Consider the following 24180-nt stretch of genomic DNA (forward strand, 5'->3'; position numbering starts at 1 on the left):
AAGATTTTGGGCCCCTGCACCTGCGTGGGAGCCCCTGGAGGAAGCTCCTGGCTCCTGACTTCAGATTGGTGCAGCTCCAGCTGTTGCGGTCATTTGAGGAGTGAACCAACGGAGGGAAGACTATTCTCTCTGTCTCTTCCTCTCACTGTCTGTAACTCTACCTCTCAAATAAATAAAAACTTAAGGCCCGCGCCGCGGCTCACTATGATAATCCTCCGCCTTGCGGTGCCAGCACACCGGGTTCTAGTCCCGGTTGGGGCGCCAGATTCTGTCCCGGTTGCCCCTCTTCCAGGCCAGCTCTCCGCTGTGGCCAGGGAGTGCAGAGGAGGATGGCCCAAGTCCTTGGGCCCTGCACCCCATGGGAGACCAGGATAAGTACCTGGCTCCTGCCATCGGATCAGCCTCAGCATGTCGGCCACGGCGGCCATTGGAGGGTGAACCAACGGCAAAGGAAGACCTTTCTCTGTCTCTCTCACTGTCCACTCTGCCTGTCAAAGAGACAAAAAAAAAAAAAAAAAAAAAAAAAAAAAACCAAACAAAAACTTAAAGAAGAGCTTTCTCATAAGCATGTTATTATCTAAATTTCCCCTCCTGATATTCAGTTTAATTGCAGAGGATCTGTGTTTATAGAACCTCCCATGGACAGGAATTACTGAGACGCCAGCTCAGGACTTTACATGCTCCAAGTAAACATGGCTTATCAACCAACCAACTTTGATCATCTTTAAGTAAAATAAAATAATTTTAGCACAGTACTCCACACTAGTGCTCAATAAAAATATTTGCTGAATGTTTTTCAGAATGAAATAACATTTGTTGGTTTAAAAGATTGACTGGAAAGGCAGAGTGACAGAGAGAGGGAGAGACAGAGAAAGAAACAGATCTTCTGTCCACTGGTTCACTTTCCAAATGACGCAATAGCTGAAGCTAGGTCAGGCTGAAGCCAAGAGCATGGAAATCCACCTGGGTCTTACACGTGCTCAGTAGGGGCCCATGTACTTGATCCATCTTCTGCTGTTTTCTCAACCTCATTAGCAGAGAGCTGGATCTGAAGTGGAGCAGCCAGGATTTGAACTGGAATCTGATATGGAATGGTGATGGCGGCTTAACTCATGTTTAATAAAAGTTAAACATGCCAGAGGTAACAAGCATGACTTATCAAATAACAGATTTCAAAACTACACTTCGATTTCAGAGCTCATATTCCTAACCAATAACTCATGCTGCCCATCAGGAAAAAATGGTTATCTTATCATAGAAAAGTCAATCTGTTCTCTAGTATCAAAGAAATAACTAAGTTCCACAGGGCACAATGATATAACACCACAAAGAGAAAAATGCTTACTGCTTTTATGTAACTCAGAAATATTGTGAGTACAGTCACTACAGTAAGATTCTTTAACAAAAAGCAAAGAAAATTAAAAGGTATTCACTATCTAAATAGAGAAATGTCAAAAAAAGAGATAAGAAAATGGATAAATTAAAATATTTGAGGAATTAAACTATCAAGAGTTTTTTTCCAGAATGGGGTGGAGGGAGAAAAAGAAGCCGCATTTCTAATGAAGATCTGATAAACACTCAGGTCCAATTATAGTGGCCCAAGTATAAACACAGGTCTAGAATGTAACAGTAAACTGTAAGTGATTGCATTAGTGTTGAACCGGCTAGACAAAGAAGACACTAACAGCACATTCTTGGTCTGAATTTAATCTGAAAAATAAAAAAAGGTAAATAGCAAACTAAAGCTATATATGAAATAAAACTACCAGAAGCTATTTTGAAAATCCAGGCAAAAGAAAAAAAGATTCACCTCAGGACTGCACCAATACAATCTAAATTCATCTTCAGTTTGCACTGTTGAATTGAGCTGAATCAAACCACGGGCCAACCTAGAACACTGGTTGGCTCAGCCTGAGGAAGCTGCTCAAGGCGCTCACACAGAACCCACTGGACTCTTTCCTGAGATGCTGCCTCTGTCATGTGTCCATGATTTTAAAAATAAGCAAAATGTTCTGGAGCATTCAAGACACAGGAATGAAAAGCAGCAAGATTCACACACATCTAGCCTTTTAAAATAACAGTAGGGATCTGTAGGGCATTTTAAATTGGCAATGGCAAAGACTATAATTTTCTGCTAAAGAGATTATCACAATTTTTCAACCTAGGTTTGAACCAAGGCTCGTAAGCGCTCTGCTATTTGATGCAGTGTCATACCTAACACAACTTGGTTATGGCTTCAACGTAGCAGATTATAATCTCTGACTCCCGGACACCTTTGAGTCAATCAATTCAAAAGGAAGTGAGTTTGACACATTAAATTATTATGGTAAAGTATAGTGCTTCGTTCTATTCCCCACTCCTATATTGTCTTCTTTTTTAAAGAAGGAAATTTTTTGAAAAATATTTCAGAGTTCTCAAGTGGCTCTGATGAGCTGAAATTACATTTTTACATTTACATTTTAACTCTTGATTCCTGGGATCAACACAATCCACAGTTAGGTAAAAAGAGACAACAAATATGGCTAGAAGGGCTACTGAAGTCTTAAGGAAATAAACCAGTGGCCCAGCTCATGAGAACCTGAAAAATAGCATATTTACATAATGGTGAAGAACTTTTTCTTTAGTGTTTATATCTTTGGTATGTTTTTTCCCCCAGTATTTTAAGCAAAGGTAATGACACAACTTAATGAGTTACAGTCTGCATCCTGTTTCATCCATTGTTCTTTAAGCATTTGTGCTGAGTAAAATTATATCTTCAATTACCACCCTGGGCTTTTATGCACCACAGATACTCTCTAGCATAATCATTGTTCCTTCTTTTAATATGTACTGAAGAAACCATGGTTAAATTTTCTTCTTTTACCATGAACTTTCAGGATACACATGCTGTTCAATAGTGCCAAAGGAGTCTGTTTAAGGGAAAACATATCAATCCAGACTGAGAAGAAAATCAAAACTGATTGGGAAAGCTGGAAGCCTGACTTTGTTTTTTTAACTGCAATGTGAAAGGTAAGAGGGAATAGATATCTTGAGGTAGAAAACTGGTATCACATAAACCTAAGCATAGTACCTAATTTAACTACACATTGCTAACAAGTGTGTGTAATTTCTTTTGTAAAACAAAGCTGCACAGGAAGTACGATGAAGGAGGAGAGGGAGAAGGGCAGGATGAGAAAGAGTAGAGATGGCCATTTGTACTATAAATTGTTTTCTGTTAAACAAGATTTTAAAAGTGCTTGTGGGGCCAGCACTGTGGCATAGTGAGTAAAGCTGCTGCCTGCAGTGCCAACATCCCATATAGGTGCTGGTTTGTATCCCAGCTGCTCCATTCCCGATCCAGCTCTCTGCTATGGCCTGGGAAAGCAGTGGAAGATGGCGCAAGTCCTGGCTCCTGGCTTCAGATCAGCCCAGCTCTGGCTGTTGCACCCAGTTTGGGAGTGAACCAGCAGATGAAAAACCTCTCTCTCTCTCTCTCTCTGTCTCTCTCTCTCTCTCTCTGCCTCTCTGTGTAACTCTGCATTTATTTATAAATAAATAAATCTTAAAAAAAAAAAAACGTCCTTGTACCTAGAAGTGTGTGCTTGGTCTAAAGGTTAAGATGCCCTCATCCCCTCCTGAACACCTAGGTTGGATTCCTAACTCCGGCCTCCTGACTCCAGTTTTCTGTAATGCACTAATGGCTCAAATGGTTGATTCCTGTCAGCCACCAGCCACAAAGGAGACCCGGATTACATTCCTGCATTCCTGGCTCCTGACTTCAGCCTGGCATAGTCCTGGCTATTGTGATCATTTAGGAAGTGCAACACAGAAGAGAGAGCTTTCTCCCATTCTGTCTCTGTGCCTGTGTCTCTCTCCTCTGGCAAGCAAATAAAATCTTTAAAAATAAAATCAAAGTTCTTGTTCCTAAACTCTTGAAATCTGTATGCCACTTTCCATCAAAGGATTAAGCTAAGCATAGCTGCTCAGTGGAATATTTTTACTTATCTGAAAGATTAACTTCAATGATATACAGTAGTTGTATCTAGTAACTTTAAGAAAATATGTGACTATTCCGACATTAAAGTGGGTTCCCAAGGTCTTAATATGCATTGCCTGAAATTAACAATGGAGCAATTGCTCACTTTTGCACTCTAGCCCAAATACACACCAAACAGATAAAGCCATATACCCAATTTCTTTTTAATAACTAAACTTAGATTTAAATTTTAAAATAAGTTTTGACATTGATGGCTGTAAAATAACAAAAGCATCTTATATTTGGCTCTTTTAAAAGTTAATTATCTGCTGGCATTATACTAGAAATTCCTTGGCTTCACCTTAAAGCAACACTCCCAAGTGCTAATGAGGATATTATATACATTAGCAGCCAGATAATGTTATGCTTAAAACATGCGTGTTCCATATGTATCCTATTATTAACATTATTCTTGGGATGCCTCGAAAGATCTTTTTAGAAAACAGAGGCCCTATACAAATGAAGCAACTGGGTGCTACTGAGGGAATTCTTGTCAAAATGCAATAAATATGAAAGTGCCAAGATGACAAATTCTTTGTCTTCAAAACATCCTTAACATGAATCAAATTTGGTCTCACTGAAATAGTCAGTGAAGGGAACAGTTAATGGCTGCAGATGTCAGGCATTTTAATCATATCAGGGGATTCCCAAAGAAAAGGGCTAACCCACCTAAGAACTAAACCACTACCATGAAGCAGACAAGCCCTTCCCCAGTACTGTCACTTCCAAAAAGCCACAAGACAGATGGGAGAAGAAACACATGTAAACAAGGTGGGCCTAATTATTTCCCAATTACAAAAGAGATATGATCTTCTCATTAACTGGCAAACTAATTGACCACAATCGCAGTTTTGTGAATTGAGTCCAGAATCCCAACTTTGGTGTCTGTACTCCACAGAACTCTCCTCGCACTTGCAGAGACCCTCCATCCAGCCACGAAGTTGTCAGTTCTGCTTGATTTGTTTGAATACTACACTCGACGACAGCTGTCGGAAATGGTACATTACAACAGCTGCTATGACAGCTACAAGGGGCTTGGAAGTTTAATTGGGCTCAATGTGACATTGTGCATGATTCTAAACATAGAAATATCCATAAAACTAAGGAAATTTCTAATGGGTCCAAAAAGTATTTACTTATTGGCACCACCAACTGGTTATCCTCAGTTTGAGTCACATCACTGGTCTTGTAATATCTTGGTCACCAGTCTGGTAAGATGTATTAAAACAAAAAACAAAAAAACACAAAACAGTATGAGCAGTTAGATGCACACGAAAAGGGGCATTAAGAGAGGGAGGAAATGGTAAGGAAGTCACGTCAATAAGCTCTTTCAAAGGCTGGCTGGTAGCCAAGGAGGATCCCACAGTGTCTCAGGATTTACTTCCAAAGGAAATGTATTCAGAGGCCCTGAGCCCAGTGCCAACTGCAAACAAAACCGCTCATTATGGTCACAGTCCCCTAGAGAAGGGAGAATGGCTTACTCTCAGCATCGGCAAGGAGGAGGAATGCGAGCAGCAGCAGCAGTGGCCTGGCCATGTGCACCATCCTGCAGCTTGGCAGCAGCACGCGCTGGCAGCTTGGAATCACTGCCTCTGAAGCCACAGCGAGTCTGTCCGGTCTGGAATTTCAGGTTGAACACTTTCAGAGCCTGGAAGGAGGGCAAGACAACACAGTGGTGGTCAGATTTTTCAGTCTTTCTCCCTGTTCCATCACAATCAGCATGAATGAAAATTCATTGTAAATACACAATCAACTATAACTGCCATGCTTTAGTATTAGGAAGGAAGGAATACTATTTTTTTTTTTTTTTTTGTAAAATGTGGTGCCCTAGAATCCCCATTTTCAGGCCATCCCAAAGGCAACCACCTTGAATCTCACTCTCTGCTCATGTTATCTTTCCGGCAATGCACTCTGAGAAGGAACTGTCACTTCTTATGAAACATTACGTGAATACATCAGTGGGAGAAAGCACACTGGTGCAATAAGAAAGATTTAAGTTCCTCCATGCAGGAAAGAAGTCTATTATTGACAGAATAGTGGAAGCTGCTTCCTTGGCATTAGGTGAAATGACAGGGCTATTTCAACTTCTCCAACAAAATAGCAGAGGTTAGAATTTTTCACACTAACACATCTGGCTTCTTCCCTGAAGACACATCAATGTTCAAGTCTAGTTTGACTTCAGTGAGTCAATATAATAGTTAGCATGTGATTCCTTGATTTAGCTGGAATTTTACAGGCCTCTCAGACAAGGGTTTAATTTTCTGTATCTTTGTAAAATCTACAGGCAATAAATCATGTTTAAACAGCCTACTGTGCATAAGACATTAGAGGGAGCTACTTAAAAGAGTCTCAAGATATAGACAAAGTGGATTCTACTTTTTATGAGTTTCCAGATTGGTTAAAAAAAAAAAAAGGTATACCAGATGACTAGTATGAGTTAACAGCTAATTATAGTCAGGAAGGAAAACCCAATAGTGTCTTAAGCAGGTCAGGAATGGCACCATGGATAAAGCAGTATCTCATACCATGCACCTTGAAGTATCATGTAGAATTTTCACAAGAAGAGAGAAGAGCATTCCAGGAACTCTCGGCAACGGCAGGCCAGTGGGAAATAAACTGAAAAGGGTGAGTTTGGTTGGAGCCCAACTTCCCAAGGGCCAGCATGCGTCTGACCACCAAGAAGGCTTGTTAAAACAGACAGGTGGGCACCACCTCCAGATTTTATGGCTAAGCAGGTAGGTGGTGGGATCCAGGAATTTGCATTTCTAACAAACTCCTGGATGTTGAGGGTGCTAGTCCAGGGTTCACACTTTGAGAGCAACTGGGTTGCAGCAATGGATCTATGAGATAATTGGAAGATGAGGAAAAGAAAAAGGCTCAGGCATGAAAAAAAAAAAAAAAAGGGCACAGACAGATGTGGATGCCCATCTAACAAAGTCCAACAGTCTTTATTCAGCAAACCACAAAAAGAGCTATTTAATGTTTGTGAGCAAAGGAACAACAAGAAACTAAATTTTAGGAAGATTAACTGACAGCTGAATCAGGGATGATTTAGAGAATGCCATTAGGCCACAGCAAGAGTCCCAGGTGAGAAGCGACGCAGGACTTAAGAGTGACGGTGATCCTGGTGGGAATGGAAAAGAAGGGAAGTGATGCCTGACTGGCTCCAAGCAAGAATGTGAAGTACGACTCTTCGGTGATAAGTAATTGTTCCCACAGCACCGCCAATAAATCTAGCCCAGCCTCTTATACAGGGGAGACTCTAAATAAAACGACACAGTGAGAATATCAAACGCTATTTCCTCCTCTATCATCATACGAAGAGCCTGACAATGCAATGACTGTTAAAAATTTGTCCTCAAAATGAAACCGCATACCTCTAATTTTTGTATATTGGATAAATTTTAGACACATAGAAAATTCTTGACAGGAAACACTAGAGATGCTCAGAAATAGCCCAATCTACCAAAATAACTTGTACTTTAAAAAGAATTGTAATGTGGATACTAGAGTTTGTCTTTTCTGAAACTGAACTTGAGTATGAGAACAAAATTTCTTTTTAAGAGATACTATCTTTTACATTACTATGCATGAGCAGTTTGAATGCAGGAAAGATAAAGCAAAAAGGAAGGGGGAAATCATTCTAATTACCATTCCACGAGACAGGCTCTTATTTTTTTTCTTTTTAACGTATTTGTGGGTGGCATGAAGTTGTACACTGAAACACATTTTCTTGAATCCAAAAGCTACCCAGATGTTCCAAATCAGCTATTGTTATCAATCTCATCTAGAAAACAACTTATCAAGCAATTCCCAGCTATCAAATGTTAAAAATCTCAAAACTTCATCGACAAAGTGCTAAGGAAATCAGCTCTCCCCACACCACCACCCTCCTCCCCCTTCCGCTACTTCCATCCTCATGCCAGCATCTCTAATGACAGCAAAGTCCAGGAGACATCAGTCCTGTCGGACTCAATTTGTGTCTGTGCAAGCGTATCAGAGCCAACTGCTCCATAATGACTCTGTGCAATCACAGCAATGGAGATCTACGCTCACTCAGGGAAGAGATGGCATGGCTTTTCCTTCTACTCAAGCAGAGTGCATAAGTACACTGACCTCTTGCAAATGAACCTTCCAGTGTTAGCTTTGGACACAGAGCAGTGATAGGATCTAGCACTCTAAAAAATGAGTGCACATACAAACATACATAGTGATACTTAAATAGGCCATGCCTTAGGCTAAGATATGACACAACAGAGATCAGTGGTATAGTGGTATGAAGGTAAAACCTATTCCAGGTGTGCATTCCAGTCGATTTCCACCCCTTATCTTGGCTGCACACAGATATTGCCAAAAGGGAAATGCTGGCTGCCTTTAGGTAAGATGGAATTTAAATTTTAAAACAAAAGTAGAGCCGGCGCCGCAGCTCAATAGGCAAATTCTCCACCTGCGGCGCTGGCACACCAGGTTCTAGTCCAGGTCGCTTGCTCCTTTTCCAGTCCAGCTCTCTGCTGTGGCCTGGGAGTGCAGTGGAGGATGGCCCAAGTCCTTGGGCTCTGCACCTGCATGGGAGACCAGGAGAAGCACCTGGCTCCTGGTTTCGGATCAGCGCAGTGCGCTGGCCGCAGTGGCCATTGTGGGGTGAACCAATGGAAAAGGAAGACTTTTCCCTCTGTCTCTCTCTCTGTCACGGTCTAACTCTGACTGTCAAAAAAAAAAAAAAAAGTAGGACATAAATTTTTAAGATTTAAAGGAAAAATAGCAAGGATGAATAGGACAAATGATTTCTTTTACTACACAGTAAGAGTGGCTTAGGAGTCTTTAAAGAAAAGGGAGTTTGTGCTTCCTAAAAGTAACATGTTTTAGCTTACATCACCAATTACTCTGCTTTTGTCTTACGGCCTTCAACAGAGGCCAACACTCTTGCTTCCATATGCTTTGTCCTTTGTGTCTTCATCGATAGGGACTTGCAGATAAAACTGAATCATCTATATGAATTTGTCATAAAATTTTAAAACTTAGCTTTCAAATTTCTTATACCAAAAAGATCTTATGAAAGAATAATTTTGCTCAATTCCAATTACCTGAATATTTACTTTTGTGTGTATATTTAGACCCAGTTCAGAGAGCCATATAGTACACTGTTATTTTTAATGGAGCAACAAAAAGTATACTTGCTAAACGCCTTAACAAGTCACTGTTTAAAGTGTTCAAATAAGCTGGTTAACTATTCAACTCTTTGTCTTCAATTTAACAGTGTAATACTTTTCTGTTTTAAGTATATTCATATTCAAGCTAATACAAAGGTTGAAGTATTTGTGGGTTTTTTTTTTCAACTTTAGGTGCAACTAATAAATATTTGTGTAGACTGTGTTAACATACACCCAAAAAAAGGGCAAAATAGGAATTTTCTGGTTTTATAAACATTGTCAGAGTCCCTAAGAGAAAATGGCTGATTGTAGGTTTTGGGTACAAATTGTAACGTAGACAATAAGTCTTGAACTTTTTGTCATATCAGGAAGCAAAGAAGCTTTGAAAAACTACTTGAAAATATGCAAAAAACAACTAAACAAATTCAAGAGGATGAGAATTCCATAAACTAAATGACAACAAGTAATAACTTAATAAACTAAAAATGTCATCAATAAAATCCATGAGTTCACTCTCTTTAAAATAATATTTTTAAAGACAACCAGAGAAAGTTAAGCAATTAAGCACTTAATAAAGTCTCTATTAAGAATATAAACACTAGTGTTGTCACTAGAAAATCAGGTATGATGGTTTATCTATAAATGCTCTGCTTTCTGTGTTTTAACAAACCCATGCACTCAAGTCTAGACAACTCAGAAGCAGTATGTCATAATGATATTTAAACTAGGCATACATCCATACAAATGTCATTAAGGAGGAAGGGGAATGGTGTGGGAAGGAAGTAGCCCCCAAATGCTGTGATTTCTTTTTAATCAGCCTCCCAGACCAGGCCTGTATAAACTGACCAGAAATGGTACCCATTACTTAGAAAAAGAAACTGTACAAATGATGGGCTACCAGGAGCTCCCATCTATAAAAGAGACAAAAAGAGGAGCTGCCCTGGGGCAGGTGCTGTGGCACAGTGAGTTAAGCTGCCACTTGCAAGACCAGCATCCCACGTCAGAGCATTGGTTCAAGTCCAGGCTGTTCAGCTTCTGATCCAGCTCCCTGCTAATCTGACTGAGAAGGCAGTGAATACTGGGCCAAGTACTTGGGCTCCTGCCACCCATGTGGGAGGCTGAGAGAGAGTTCTTTCCTGGCTTCAGCCTGGACCAAAACTAGTTTCTGGGGCCATTTACAGAGCGAATCAGTGGACAGAAGATGTTTCTATCTTTTTCTCTTTGTCAGTCTGCCTTTCAAATAACTAAGTAGATCTGTTAATAAAAGAAGAGGAAAAGCTGCTTTGGCTGAAGCTGGCAGCAAGGAGGGGCCTGAACCCTGTAGCAAGCCTGACAAAGGCCACTGAGGGTACCCTTCAAATTTCTTCTGCCCTCAACACAGTTACAACACAAGGACACAAAAAGAAAAAACAGAAACAGACTTTCAACATTTTAGCTATTCATTTGCTTTTCCAAGAAAAGCCAGTTTCCTTAAATATTTTATCATGTTACAGGACAAGAATCATCAGCACTGTTTAATATAACTTTTTCCAGGACGGAAATACTCACTATCAGAATTACCTAATAATTGAACACTGTCAGCAAACAAGGGGACTTAAAAACTTTCATGCAAGACTGGAACTGAAAGATAAGTTTATTTTGGTGCAAAAAAATTACATTTATGCATAGCTTTTAATAATACACATTTTCCATGGCCTTTTTAAGTGCCTTCATAGCTCGTGTAACTGAGAGAGTAAGTGCTCTAAAGTTTCTTTTTTTAAAATTATTTATTTGAAAGATAGAGAAACAGAGACAAACAGAGATATCTCCCATCTGTTGGTTCACTCTCCAAATGCCTGCAATAGTTAGGGCTGTGCCAGGCCAAAGCTGAGAGCCAATAACTCAATGTGAGTCTCCCTCAAGGGTGGCAGGGGTCCAAGAACTTGAGCCATCATCTGCCGCTTCTCAGGGCGCACATTATCAGGCAGACAGAATCAGAAGATCTGGTAATCAAACCCAGTGCTCCAATATGGGACGTGAGCAATCCATCTTAACTACTGTGCCAGATGCCTGCCCCTAAACTTTTCACTGTGTTTAAGTATAATTTAAATTTGAACAGTCAAATGAGGATAATAGCTACCACCCTACTGGACGCTGTCTATGGACTCAGTGGACTACAGCTACACATGTCAACAGCCCCAAACAGCACAGCTGAAAACAAGGTCTGTGTTCTCTCCATTGCAGATTGAAGACCGTGGGGTGGAGATTCTACATCTTCGTAGTTTTGACTTCCTAATAATTTGACCCCAAATATTCATTGTTCTTGTAGAAAAGCCCACTTAACCTTTGGGCCACTCACTGCCTGTCTACATCCCTCATCTTGCCAAAAAGGAAAGTTTCTATTTTTTAAACTACTTTAAATAATGTAAAAGGAGGATCAAAAACAGATCAAGTGAATAACTGGGGTGCCAGTGCTGTGGGGCAGCAGATTACGCCACTGCTTACGAAGCTGGACCCGTTTTGGAGCACCAGTTCGAGACCTGGCTGCACCACTTCTGATCCCATTCCCTGCAGTACGCCTAGGAAAGCAACAGAAGATTGCCCAATTATCTGGACTTCTGTCATCCACACGACAGTCCCAGATCCCCAGATCGGCGTTCCAGGCTCCTGGCTTCTGCCTGGCCCACCACTGGATGTTGTGGACATCTGAGGGAGTGAATCAGTCAATGGAATATCTGCCTCTCTTTGTCTCCTGATCTCTGTCACTCTGCCTTTCAAACAAATAATTAAAAAAAAAAATCTATAACTTGGAAATGTCCAAATAGAAAACACTGCTAAGACAGGCCATATAAGAGGATTATTAAATTGATAAAGCAATGAACAATACCAGATATATCTCTGAATAAAATCCTTTAAAAAATCTAGGAAGTTATTTTTTGGAGAGAAATTTGAAGTGCCTTAAGCTTACACTGCTTAATATAAGAGCACATCAAATCAAAACTTTAATTTTTTTCTTCTGTTTTGCCCTAAACATGTTTGCACCACAATAAATCAGAAAAAAAGAATTTATGAGCTATTACATATAAATTTGAAGTAGTAATTAAATCATTTTACTTTTGTCTTAGACTGTGACAATATGAAGATATCAGGAGACTATAAATACACAATGGGTCTTTGGAGAAATCAAGCATATGTAAGATTCTCTGTATGTTTAATTCTAATGCACAGAGAGAAGAGCCAATAACTACCAGTCTGAGTTTTATGCAGTATGATTCACTTTCCAAATCACTATCGATGTAACTCTGGAAGATTTCAAATAATTTTACATTCAGAGGCACACATAAATATTAGTTACTTTCAGACATGGCAAAATGACATTATTAACTTTGACTGTCTCTCCTTTGGGAAGTAATAGTGAGACAGACCAGGAGAAAGGAACAAAGAGGAAGGAAGGACGGAAGGACGGAAGGACGGGAGGGAGGGAGGGAGGGAAGGGAGGAAGGAGAGAGGAAAAGGGGAGGGAGGGAAGGGGGAGGGGGGAAGGGGAGAGGAAAAGGGAAGGGAGGGAAGGGGGAGGGAGGGGGGAAGGGGAGAGGAAAAGGGGAGGGAGGGAAGGGGGAGGGGGGGAAGGGGAGAGGAAAGGGGAGGGAGGGAAGGGGGAGAGGGAGGGAGGGAAGAAATCTCATATCCCAGTGTATCTATTTTTTCCTTAAAAACAGAACTATAATTCTGATTTGAACAAAGATGGCATTAGAAAAAGCATCTAATTTCTTTGAGTGACTTTTGTATGTCATATCTTCTGTCTAGTCTTCTGTGATGCTCATGATACCTGGAAATGGAGACTTTAAAATCCAAGTCTTTTCCACATGCTGTTGGGCTGTTGGGACTCTGCTATTCCCCTCCTCCAAAAGGCAAAGGAAAAGTAATAAACTGATTTTTCTCAGAAATTACAAAAATATACAACCCAGTCACTTACCACCCAAACAATCCAATACAGACTCTAGTATTTTAATCTTTCAGCAAATGGACGTGAAACCAACATGTCTCACTCATTATATGATTTCATTATCTTAAAAATCAAGAAGGGGTTTCTTTTATAACGTGCGCAAATCTTTGTTTAAAATACACTACTTTGGAGAGGGCATTAAGCCTAGTGGTTAAGACGTCCATATGCTCTCTGGGAGTGCCTGTATTGGAGTTCCAGCTCTGGCTGATTTTAGCCTCTGGTGGGGCGAGAGTGGGGCAGTATTGTGACTATGAGACCAGCCTTGTATATGTGAATGTGGCCATGCCAATTCAAGTCCCAGTAGCTGCATTTTCCAACCAGCTCCCTGTTAATGCAGCTGAGAAAACAGCAGAAGATGGCCCAAGTAATTTGGGGAGTGAATCAGCACATGGAAGTCTCCCCTTCTCTCTCACTCTACCTTTCAAGCAAATAAATAAATCTTTTTATAAAAATGCACACTCTGGGATGTAGCAGGGATGGCTCAAATAATTGAGTTTCTGCAACCAACGTGGGAGGCCTATACTGCAACCCCAACTCCTGGCTCTGGTCTCACTTCAGCACCAGCTGTTCCAGGCTTTCAGGAAGTGAATCAATGGATGACAGCCCTCTCTCTTGTCTGCCTGTCATCTGTCTATTCTCACGTTCCTTTTGTCTTTCTATCTCTCAAATAAATAAAAAACTAATTCCAAAAAATTTAAGTACACTTACCTTTTAGAATATATGATTGGCAATAATGTTTTAATTATTGTTATATCTATTTTCATCATTTTAGCTCCATCAAGCATAGGAGGAAAAAAGCTCAGGTAATATATGTTTTATTTCCTTACTATGAAAAGCAACTTCAAAGATTCACTTTGTGAGCATTTACTACTCCCTATAGGGAGTAATCTAGTGCTGATTTCATTTTTCTTTTGATTGTTTTAAAAACAAAATTAAGGATCTTTAAATAAGTTTTAAATACTTCATCACTTGAGCTCTAAGGAAACTGATTTAGCCTGTATTATACCTACACCTTCTTGCTCAGAGTGATAAAAACTCTGAACCAGTGACTCTCAACAGAGAATGGTAAAACCTCCTTCACAAGGACATCTGTTCAGGAACCATTTTTGCTTCCACAGCTTAAACAAAGTCGGTGCTACCATCATCCAAGGGTTGGAGGCCTGGGATGCTGCTAATTACTGTACAGAGCATGGAAGAGCCCCCACGCAAGGAAATATCCTGCCCCAAATGTCAACAGGGCCAATGCTGGGACACACCATAGGAGAACGCTGAGAGGGAAACCCGAAATGAAGAAAGGGGGAACCTTTAAGACTTATTTCTTGAAAATGTATTCTGAACTCGTCTATTTGCGGTGTTTGCAGAGAACTTTTTTTTTTTTTTTTTTTTTTTTTTTTTTTTTTTTTTTTACAGGCAGAGTGGACAGTGAGAGAGAGAGACAGAGAGAAAGGTCTTCCTTTGCCGTTGGTTCACCCTCCAATGGCCGCTGCGGCCGGCACACCGCGCTGATCCAAAGCCAGGAGCCAGGTGCTTCTCCTGGTCTCCCAAGCGGGTGCAGGGCCCAAGCACTTGGGCCATCCTCCACTGCACTCCTGGGCCACAGCAGAGAGCTGGCCTGGAAGAGGGGCAACCGGGACAGAATCCGGCACCCCGACCAGGACTAGAACCCGGTGTGCCGGCGCCGCTAGGTGGAGGATTAGACTAGTGAGCCGCGGCGCCGGCCTTGCAGAGAACTTTTTATACATAAATCCAACACACGATTTGAACTTCTGCACGGGGAAATACAGATGACACCCAAATCTCCCTGTTGGTCGTAGGCTATACAGAAAGCTGGCTGCCTTACGGAAAGCTCAGTTCACAGGTTCGAGCAACATAAATTGTGTCACCAATTAAAGGAATGAACCTGTTAAATGGAGCAGACATTACTGATGTCTGTCAGTGGATAAACACCGTCCCCATCCTCCATGATGGGACTCTAAGGGGAAGAGTATTAGGAAAGAAATATTCTGTTCAAAACAATGTTTTCATTTCTTTTCATTTTCAAGAAAATCTCTGCCAGCAACAGACGTAGATGGTGGAATGGTGAGTGGCCATCAGAAATGTCTGGGGAAAATGAATATTTTGTTTACTTTCTCAATGTTGTCCTCATGACTAACTCTGTCTCTCTGAAATTCTGCTAACAACATGGGAAGCAGAGGGAGAAACCAAACAAATGGTCACTTAAACAAACACAAACATAGTCTAAAGAATGGTAGCAATGACAAATATTCATCAATAACACACTCTCCTCCTCTCACTCTGAACACTTATTTTATTCCATTACATTGCACTCATTTTTATTGTTAGTACCCTTTTCCCACCCACTTGTCTCTTTCAATGAAACCACACATTGACAAAAATCAGAAGAAAAATGACAGATCATCTGGAGCAACACTCTCAGTTCACAATGAACAATGAAGGGGATGGGCCTAATGGAACCAACAGGGATACACATCTGGCTAGTCCAGGGAAGGTTTAGAACCGAGTTCCTAGTATAGCACTGCATCTGCTTTTATCATCTTTGTTTACCAAAGCAAAGACAGCTAGCTCAGGTATGACCACGACTAACTATGAAATCAGCAACACAAAGAAAAGGCTTCTTCTCTAACTAGCAGACAGACAATATAAGGATTGACACAAATGAAGGAGGAAGACAACATTAAAGGTGGGGACTAGGAAGAAATGAAATGAATAAAGAAATGGATAAAGATAAAGAGTATTTGAGAATCACTGTCCAGTGCCAATAAGTAACTCACAAATCAAAGTTTATCCCAAAGTCAAAACTTCTCCGAAGGGTCAGTTGTTAACTTGGTAATCCATTATTATGTACTCGCATTCTTAGTCAAGGAGCTTATAAATGTGCTTTGGAAGGAGAAATGATTAACCAGAAATGGACTTTTTAAAAATCTCACGTTAGTAACTGAAGGAGTAACAAGCAGACACAGGTTTATAGCACCTTAATAAATATGTATTTGTATATTACCATCAAGTTCTTTTTCATAAATTATTTTTCTTAAACTTTAGCAAGGACACACATTGACTAATTGGGAGGAATTACAAATGTGCTAGATGGTGAATTCGCAGAATTACACAGGATAGTTATCCAGGTGGAAAGAAGCCAGCCCCAGTACATTTTATTATAAAGTTGCTGAGGGCAACATGGCCATATTGAAAGAAGAAATGAAGGAACACAATGGATATTTTTCAAAAGCACTTGGCCTTATAAAGTGATTTGATAATAAAGTACAAAAATTTCCTGCAGCAATAAAAGCACTATGCATTTCCCATAAGAGATGTGTCACACTAGCAATGAAAAAAATATTTTGCCATATTCACTCTTTTAGAAAATATATTCAAGACCTCCAGAAATAGATTTTCTGTATAATACCATCATTTTATTATACTTCTATAAAATACTCAAACAAAATACACAGTACAGATATCATAAAGGAGCTTAAAATCATTAAAAAACTAGTAACAAACTAGATGTAGTAACCTTCTCAATTCCAGGTTTTCTAGATACTAGTTGTAAGCTTAAATGAATAGTGCACATGATTAAAATAAAGGAAATGCAAATAAAAACATCAACTAAACTTCTACGCTGGATTTATGTCTCATTAGGCCTCTTGAAACACAAATTTTTATATTCCAAAGTAGAGGAGTAGCTGGGCACTCACATGATGAGCATGAGCAAGTCCAGGGAACTGGCTGGGACTAGGACAGGCAATCCAATGGTGCTGAAAAGCACTGGGGACCAGGGATGCCCAGCCACTATTTGGTAGAGGATCAAGCCCAAGGTAAAGTGGCACATTTTAGAAATTCTTCTACCTTCTGTGATCTACTCAATGATGTTTTAATCAAGCTGAGCACACTCACCCTTTCTTTTATTATTTTCATCAGATATTTTACCATAATGTGTTGTTATCATCTACCTTATACAAATTTTTGACAAGTCATACCTAGAATGTATGCTCCCCCTTTTTCCTACAGCAATTGTCACTAGAGTCAAAAATGTTAATTGTATAAATCTTTATCATTTTCAAACTTGTCATTATAGATGTGTCATTATACATGCATCTCATAAATGATACACATCCCCCATGCACAAATAGGAGGGGTCATCAAAACAGTTCATGAAAATGTGTATAATTAAAAACTGTATATGGATTTCAAAAATTTTTTGAACCAAAATAAACTTATCTTTAAATACCATTTTTTCCAAAAACACTTTGAAATCCCCTCATACTCTGCATGTTTAAAAATACATGTGAAAAAGTATATATTACACACACTTATGTTACTACTATTGAACTAAATTTATTATCAGACACTTAAAAATTAAAAATTTTCTAAATCAGACAGAATGAATTCTGTAATTTTTCCTAGATTAAACACATTATTAGAGGCTCATTGCCCTAAATACTGTGTGGTTTGGATTTTTTTTCATATATGTTCTACGTGACCATAGTCAAAATAAGAGCTATGATTTATTTTACCAATCTATTTATGGATTGAAACAGTTAACATTAATAAACAAATTTTAAAGGCTGTATTCAAAGGCTGATGTCAACATGATGTAACACACAGAAGAAAAAAGCAACTGTTGTTGTTTGAGACTTTCAGACAATGTCCTTATACTTGTAAATCATGTACTAAACTAGAATAATTTTACACATAAACCACTTTTTTGTTTGAAAAATGAATTCCTTTATTCTTTAATTATAAGAACTTTTTTTTTAATGCCAGGCACGGCCATAGTTACAAGATGCATGCAACAATGCAGAAGACAAGGTCTTTTATGTTGATACATTCTGGTATGAGGAAACAGAAAACCACAATTTTTTTTTAAGCTTGTATGGATTTATTTGAGAGGCAGAGTTATAGACAGAAAGAGGGAGAGACAGAGAAAAAGGTCTTCTATCTGGTGGTTCACTACCCAAATGGCTGCAACGGCCAGAGCTGGGCCAATCCCAAGCCAGGAGTCAAGAGCTTCTTTTGGGTCTCTCCAACAGGTATAGGGGCCCAAGCACTTGGGCCATCTTCTGCTGCTTTCCCAGGCCATAGCAGAGAGCTGGATCAGAAGAGGAGCTGTCAGGACACGAACGGACGCCCACATGGGATGCTGGCACCACAGGCTGGGATTAACCTACTGTGCCACAGTGCTGCCCCCTCCCCATGAATGATTTTTAAGAATTAGTTACCTGGTGTTATAAACAAAATTAAGCAAGGTAACGCAGTGGAGAATACCTGGTTTATGGAGGGGATAGGTGAGGCTTTAGATAGAGTAAAAGGTGAGGCCTCGGAAGAGGAGGCACAGGAGCCTGAACCTGAATGACAAGACAAAACATAGAAGAGCTTTGCAAGCTAAGGATCCGACTACCCAGGGCAGAGGCTTGGCAGCAGGGATGAGCTTGGTGTGTCTGGAGCAGAAGGGGGAAGGCAGAGAAAGATATAAGGTAGGCTGGTAAAACAGGGTGGCCCAGACTGCACCAGGCCTGCAGGCCAGTGTAAAGAATGGATTACATCTGAAATGCAGCAGGAAGATACTGAAAGGCTTTATACATGGAACGGCATGGTCTGATTTATATTTAGATGACTTTCCAGTGGCTGGGTTTCAGTGGTTTTAAAAATGCCATCTCCACAATGGCTGAACCCACCCACAAGTCCCAGCAGAGAGTTCCAATCCATTTATTTGGACATAGCCATTTAACTCTAGTGTGAAGTCTTTTGACCCTTCATCAAAGTCTCCCCAGTTTCTTTATTCACTGGTCTCATGGCAGTCTCCTCTTCCCAATTTTGTTTAAAACAATCAGAAACAACGCTTTGTCCTTTCAGGTTGTAAGCTGCTCTCTGTCCTACTTAGCAACGTGCCCAAATAAATCTTTTCCCTCCTATAGAGAAGCTTAACACATGTTAGCATTTTTACGTGCAAAGTAAAGTACCTGATGTTAGTTCTCATTTGCGTTCCTGAAAAACTCAAATGGAAAAAAAAATCTGCTTTCACGTACAAAGAAACAGTGTGCATTTCGGATCTCTGTGGTCACACTTTTAAATGTGTGATTCCAGAAAGGCTTTCTACACTCACTCTACATTTTTTCTTTTTTTGAAGTTTAGTAGATCAAAGTCTTTTCATTTTTTCATTTTTGTTGACCCTTTTAAGCCTTGTAATTTTAGCAATGATACTAATACCAAACAGTACACTGAAATTCAGGCTTATTAGAAAACAAGGCCTTTCCAGTAAGTCAAAACTCCTTTCTTGCAGGATTTAGAAGCAAGGTCTTGCTGTGAGTCAATTGCTGGCTAAGTTCCCAAATTAGCTTTTCAGTCTCAGTTATCTTTTACACTTCATCCCTTAGTCTTCACTCCAGGATTTCCTCTATTATTGAAGCAAGGCTTTTAATACTCCAACAGGAAGTCATTTAATTTCTTAGTATTTCCTATTAGTTACCTAAATTGACTTGAGACTAACAGTATTTAAATGTCTTTCTAAGACAAAATACACTATAGAACACTTTATATGGAAAATGTAGAAAGTAAGCCTCCTCACCCCCTCCTCCCCAAAAGCTCCCTTTTTCGCTATCTCATGTGGAAGAGGGGAGGAGTGTATTTACCCTCTGTGTTGGCTTAGCCACCTGTCTTGGTCAAAAGAATGAGACAGAAGCAATGTTGTGTCCTTCTGATGCCGAGCCTCAAGATGCCCAAGAAACCTCGGGCAGGTGTACATAGTCCTGCTCACTTGCTGCCCGGGGTCCCACGCCACCACCATAATCTAAATAAGCCCTGGCTAGCCTGATAGAAGTTGAGGAAGCATGTGGAACAGACGTGAGCTAGCCAGCTGAGCCATCTTAGAGCAGGCAATTGCCTGAAGACCTGGCAGCTAACCACAGACTCAAGACCAAGCAAGATCAGCTGAGCCCAGTACAAACCAGCAGAGCCATCTATCTGAGCCCAGCTCAAACTGTCAATCTGGAGAACTGTGAGATAAATAAATGGATTTGGGCTAAGCTACTGTGTTTGGAGATGGTCTGGAATACAGCAAAATCTAATGGCCACATGGTGTTAAATATTTACTCACACACTGTTAAACAAAGATAAATAAGTGCATATTTTCTTCAGTATGCTTATCCCACTTTAAATCCTCAGATAGGCAATTTGGTTTCCTATGCCAACACCTAAATTAGTGTGACCCTCTTTAGATAGGAATCAAGTATTAAAACCAATACCAGCTCTTTCAGAATTTTAAAATAGAGTAGCCTGTGCCTGGCATTGTGGTTAAGCACATAAAGCCACTTCCTGCAACACCAACATCTGAGTTCCAGTTCATGTCCCAGCTGCTCCACTTTGGATCCAGCTCCCTGCTAATGGCCCGGGAAAAGCAGCTGCTCCACTTGCAGTTCAATTCCCTGCTAACCTCCTGGAAAAAGCAGTGGAAGATGGCCCAAGTCTTTGTGCCCCTGCCACTCATATGGAAGACCCAGATGAAGCTCCTGGCAGCCGCCACAGTCATCTGGGTAGTGGACCAACAGACAGAAGATCACTCTCTGGCTCTGTCTCACTCTCTCTCAAAACAAATCTTAAAAAAGGGAGGGAGGGGCGCCCTGCCACTTAGGAAAATTAGTTAAGTTGAAACATTTTGTAATTTATGCCTCCTACAATTATAAATATTCTCTGCTGCACAGCTCAGAGCAAAATTGTCTAAAATGTGTTTAATCATTGACTAAAACTTATAGTATGATGTATATATTATTTATATATGTATATTTATTTAATATATATTTACTGTGTATATTTTTAGTATAGATATTAAAACTTATTGTATGTAATAATGCATGTATCTGGGTCTCAGCTGATCTTACCAAGTGCACTGACAGGTAGTTAGTATTATTTTAGAAGGTTTCCTTAAGTAGTTGCTACTCAGGGATAAGTCCCACAATTGAAGTTAGGCTAGCAATCTTAAAAGAGGGAATGTTCAACACAAGCTTTTTAAAGAAATGACACTTTGAACAGTCAGTGTGTGTTCCTCAGTTCTGCTTCTGACAGCATGCAAGGTGTGTCTTTCCCAAGACAGGCATAAGTCAACATGACTAGGTGTTACAATGTGTGAAAAGGTACAGGTATAAAATTAAATAAATAAATAAATAAACAAGGCTGCTAAATATAAGGTCAATATGAAAAACCAGCTATAGCATATACTCAAAATAATTAGAAAATAAACATTTTTATTATTCTCATATTTTCATGCACTTATTTATATTTATTAGAGTGTGTGAGAGAGAGAGAGACAAAGAGAAGGAAGACAGAGAGATCTTGCATCCACTGGTTCACTCCTCAAATGCTGACAACAGCCAGGGCTGGGCAAGGCTAAAGTCAGGAGCCTAGAGCTCAATCCAGGTTTCCCTTGTGGGGACAAATGCCCAAGAACTTATGCCATCACTTAATGCCTCCCAGATTTCAAGCTGGTAGGAAGCTGGAATTGGAAACAGAGTTGGGACCTAAATCCAAGCACTCCAATATGGGATGCAGGCTTTCCAAGAGGCAACTTAACTACTGTGCCATCCACCTGCCACTACCCCTGAAAACAACCATTTTTAAAATATGCTTGTTAAAATATCATAAAACAGTGTAAACAATCAAGGAAATACATGTAACAAGTTTACAGAATTGCTATGCAATTACACAGCATTAATAAAAAAGATAACCAATGACTGCAATATGTTCACGATTTGAAAGACTCATTATTATAAATATGTCAATTTCCCTATATCGATTTGTGCATATAAAACCAATATAAACTGTAACATGTTCTCCTTGTGAAATAGAAAACCTGACTTTAGAACTTATAAGGAAATATAAATAACCAAGGATAACTATGACAATTTTATAGAAGAGCAAAACAGAAAAGGATTTATACCACAAGTTTTCAAAACTTATAAAGATATGGAAGCCCTTTATGTCCCAAACTTTCAATCCTGTAAATAATTCAATGACATATATTTATTTCAAAGTTAGTATAAATGGTGTATTTATTGCTCAATTTGTCATTATAGGTGTCCTATGCATAGGATGATGGAACATAAGGGGTTAAGAGTGATGTTTTGCCTTAAGAACAGAAAGTGTTACAGAATAAGTCTAGAAACCTATCTACAAATTCAGGCAGTAGATTGATGCACAATTCATTATTCAGGCAGTTGACTGATACACAACTGCAGCCCCAAAATGCATTAGAAAATAAAATAATCTTTTCAATCAGCGGTGCCGAGTCAAATGGGTATCTGTATGAATAAAAATGTATGTGGCCGGCGCTGTGGCTCACTTGGCGAATCCTCTGCCTGCAGCGCTGGCACCCCGGGTTCTAGTCCCAGTTAGAGAGCCGGATTCTGTCCCAGTTGCTCCTCTTCCAGTCCAGCTCTCTGCTGTGGCCCAAGTGCTTGGGCCCTGCGCCCGCATAGGAGACCAGGAGGAGGCACCTGGCTCCTGGCTTCAGATCAGCGCGTGCCGGCCGTAGCAGCCGGTGAACCAACAGAAGGAAGACCTCTCTCTCTCTCTCTCTCTCTAACTCTGTCAAAAAAAAAAATATATGTTGACTCCCATCTTTCCCTATCCACAAATTCAATGGATTACAGCCTAAACATGAAAGATAAATACTGTGAAAAGCAACACGTAAGAATATCTTTCTTCTTGGGATAGGCAAAGATTTCTAAAATAAGTCAAAATAAAAACAAAGACTGGTAAACTGGAACTAATTAAAATTAAAAATATCTGTTCATCTAAAGACACAACTTAAAGAGAACATCCCACAGAACAGAAAAAGATATTTGCAAACATGTATCCACCACAGACCAGACATTATCCATTTTTTAGTGTATTGTCTATGTTTCTTTTGGGGAGGGTGAGTGGGAATAAAAGCTTTGAACGGGCAATTCACAAAAGAGATTATCTTCATGGCCACTGAACATATGAAAAGTGCTCAACAATGTTAGACATTGGAGAATTGCAAATTAATTATCACAATGAGAAACCACTACACACCAGCAGAATGAATGTCAGAAATTGGAAACACCACACATTGGCAAGGTTGTGAAACAAAGGAATATTCATATATTGCTCATAGGAGTACATAGAATAATGTTATTTTGCAAGATGTTAAAAAACAAGGCTGCAAATTCATCTTTCAGCTCACAGGCTGATGGAGGGGGTGTGACAGCATCAAAGGTGCTGTGCCTTGCAGACAGCTGCACTGCTTACTCCATCAGGCCTAGTACTGGGCTGCTGGTGTGGGGAGCAACCCGGACTAGACTAAGTTACTGGAATTAAGACTTATTCTATGCATCTGCTCTCCCACAATATGGCGCTGGGAGAGGAGAAAACAGCTTCTACCCAGCTGCCTCCAGTTCAACCAATAAACAGCAGGACCTGCTCCTGATTGGAGGAGAGCAGCGTACTCGGCGTGTGGGCAGCCGAGTTGGGATTGGCGGAGGAGGACTATAAAGGAGGAGAGAGACAACATGCACCAGGAACATCTAAGGGGAACATCTAAGGGGAACACCTGAGCAGCCCCCGAGAGAGCCGGCCGGCGGTGTGCCACTCCCCTGCGGAAGTGGGGAATGTGGCCAGGGGGAACTGCCCTTCCACGGAGGTGGAAGGGACGGTAGCCAACCCAGGAAGAACCAGCAGAAAACCCAGGGAGGGCCGAGCAGACGAAAGAACAGCGCAGGGTCCTGTGTCGTTCCCCCACGAAGACGGGGAGCGACATGCTGGAAGGTAGGTTTCTTAACATTTTACAGGTCTAGCTTCACAAAAATGTTACTGCCCAATCCTCAATCTTAGTACATGTTTAAGAACTTAAAAATTATATATATAAACAAGCAAAAGTTAAAATCTCTAATTAATAACCTTATTTTAATACATGTTTTCTTTCCATGTTAATAATTAAAAAAGAAAATTGCTTAATAATAAAACCAAAGGTTTAATATAGGGCCACAAAGAACCTATCA

At 40.1% G+C, this 24180-nt stretch overlaps 1 protein-coding gene across 36 annotated transcripts in view; it reads right to left on the minus strand.

The window, feature by feature from the left end:
* Positions 1–24180, minus strand: part of PTPRD (protein tyrosine phosphatase receptor type D) — a 1783257-nt gene that overhangs the window by 423463 nt on the left and 1335614 nt on the right. For all 36 annotated transcript variants that reach the window (XM_089316625.1, XM_089316627.1, XM_089316774.1 and 33 more), the window contains one exon: positions 5497–5663. In XM_089316625.1, the coding sequence (XP_089172751.1) occupies positions 5497–5560 (64 nt within the window). In that variant the 5' untranslated portion in view covers positions 5561–5663. The remainder of the gene's footprint in view (positions 1–5496; positions 5664–24180) is intronic.

This window comes from Oryctolagus cuniculus, chromosome 1 (assembly GCF_051225735.1).
Source record: "Oryctolagus cuniculus isolate XC-2025 breed Fujian yellow rabbit chromosome 1, ASM5122573v1, whole genome shotgun sequence".
Classification (NCBI taxonomy): Eukaryota; Metazoa; Chordata; class Mammalia; order Lagomorpha; family Leporidae; genus Oryctolagus; species Oryctolagus cuniculus.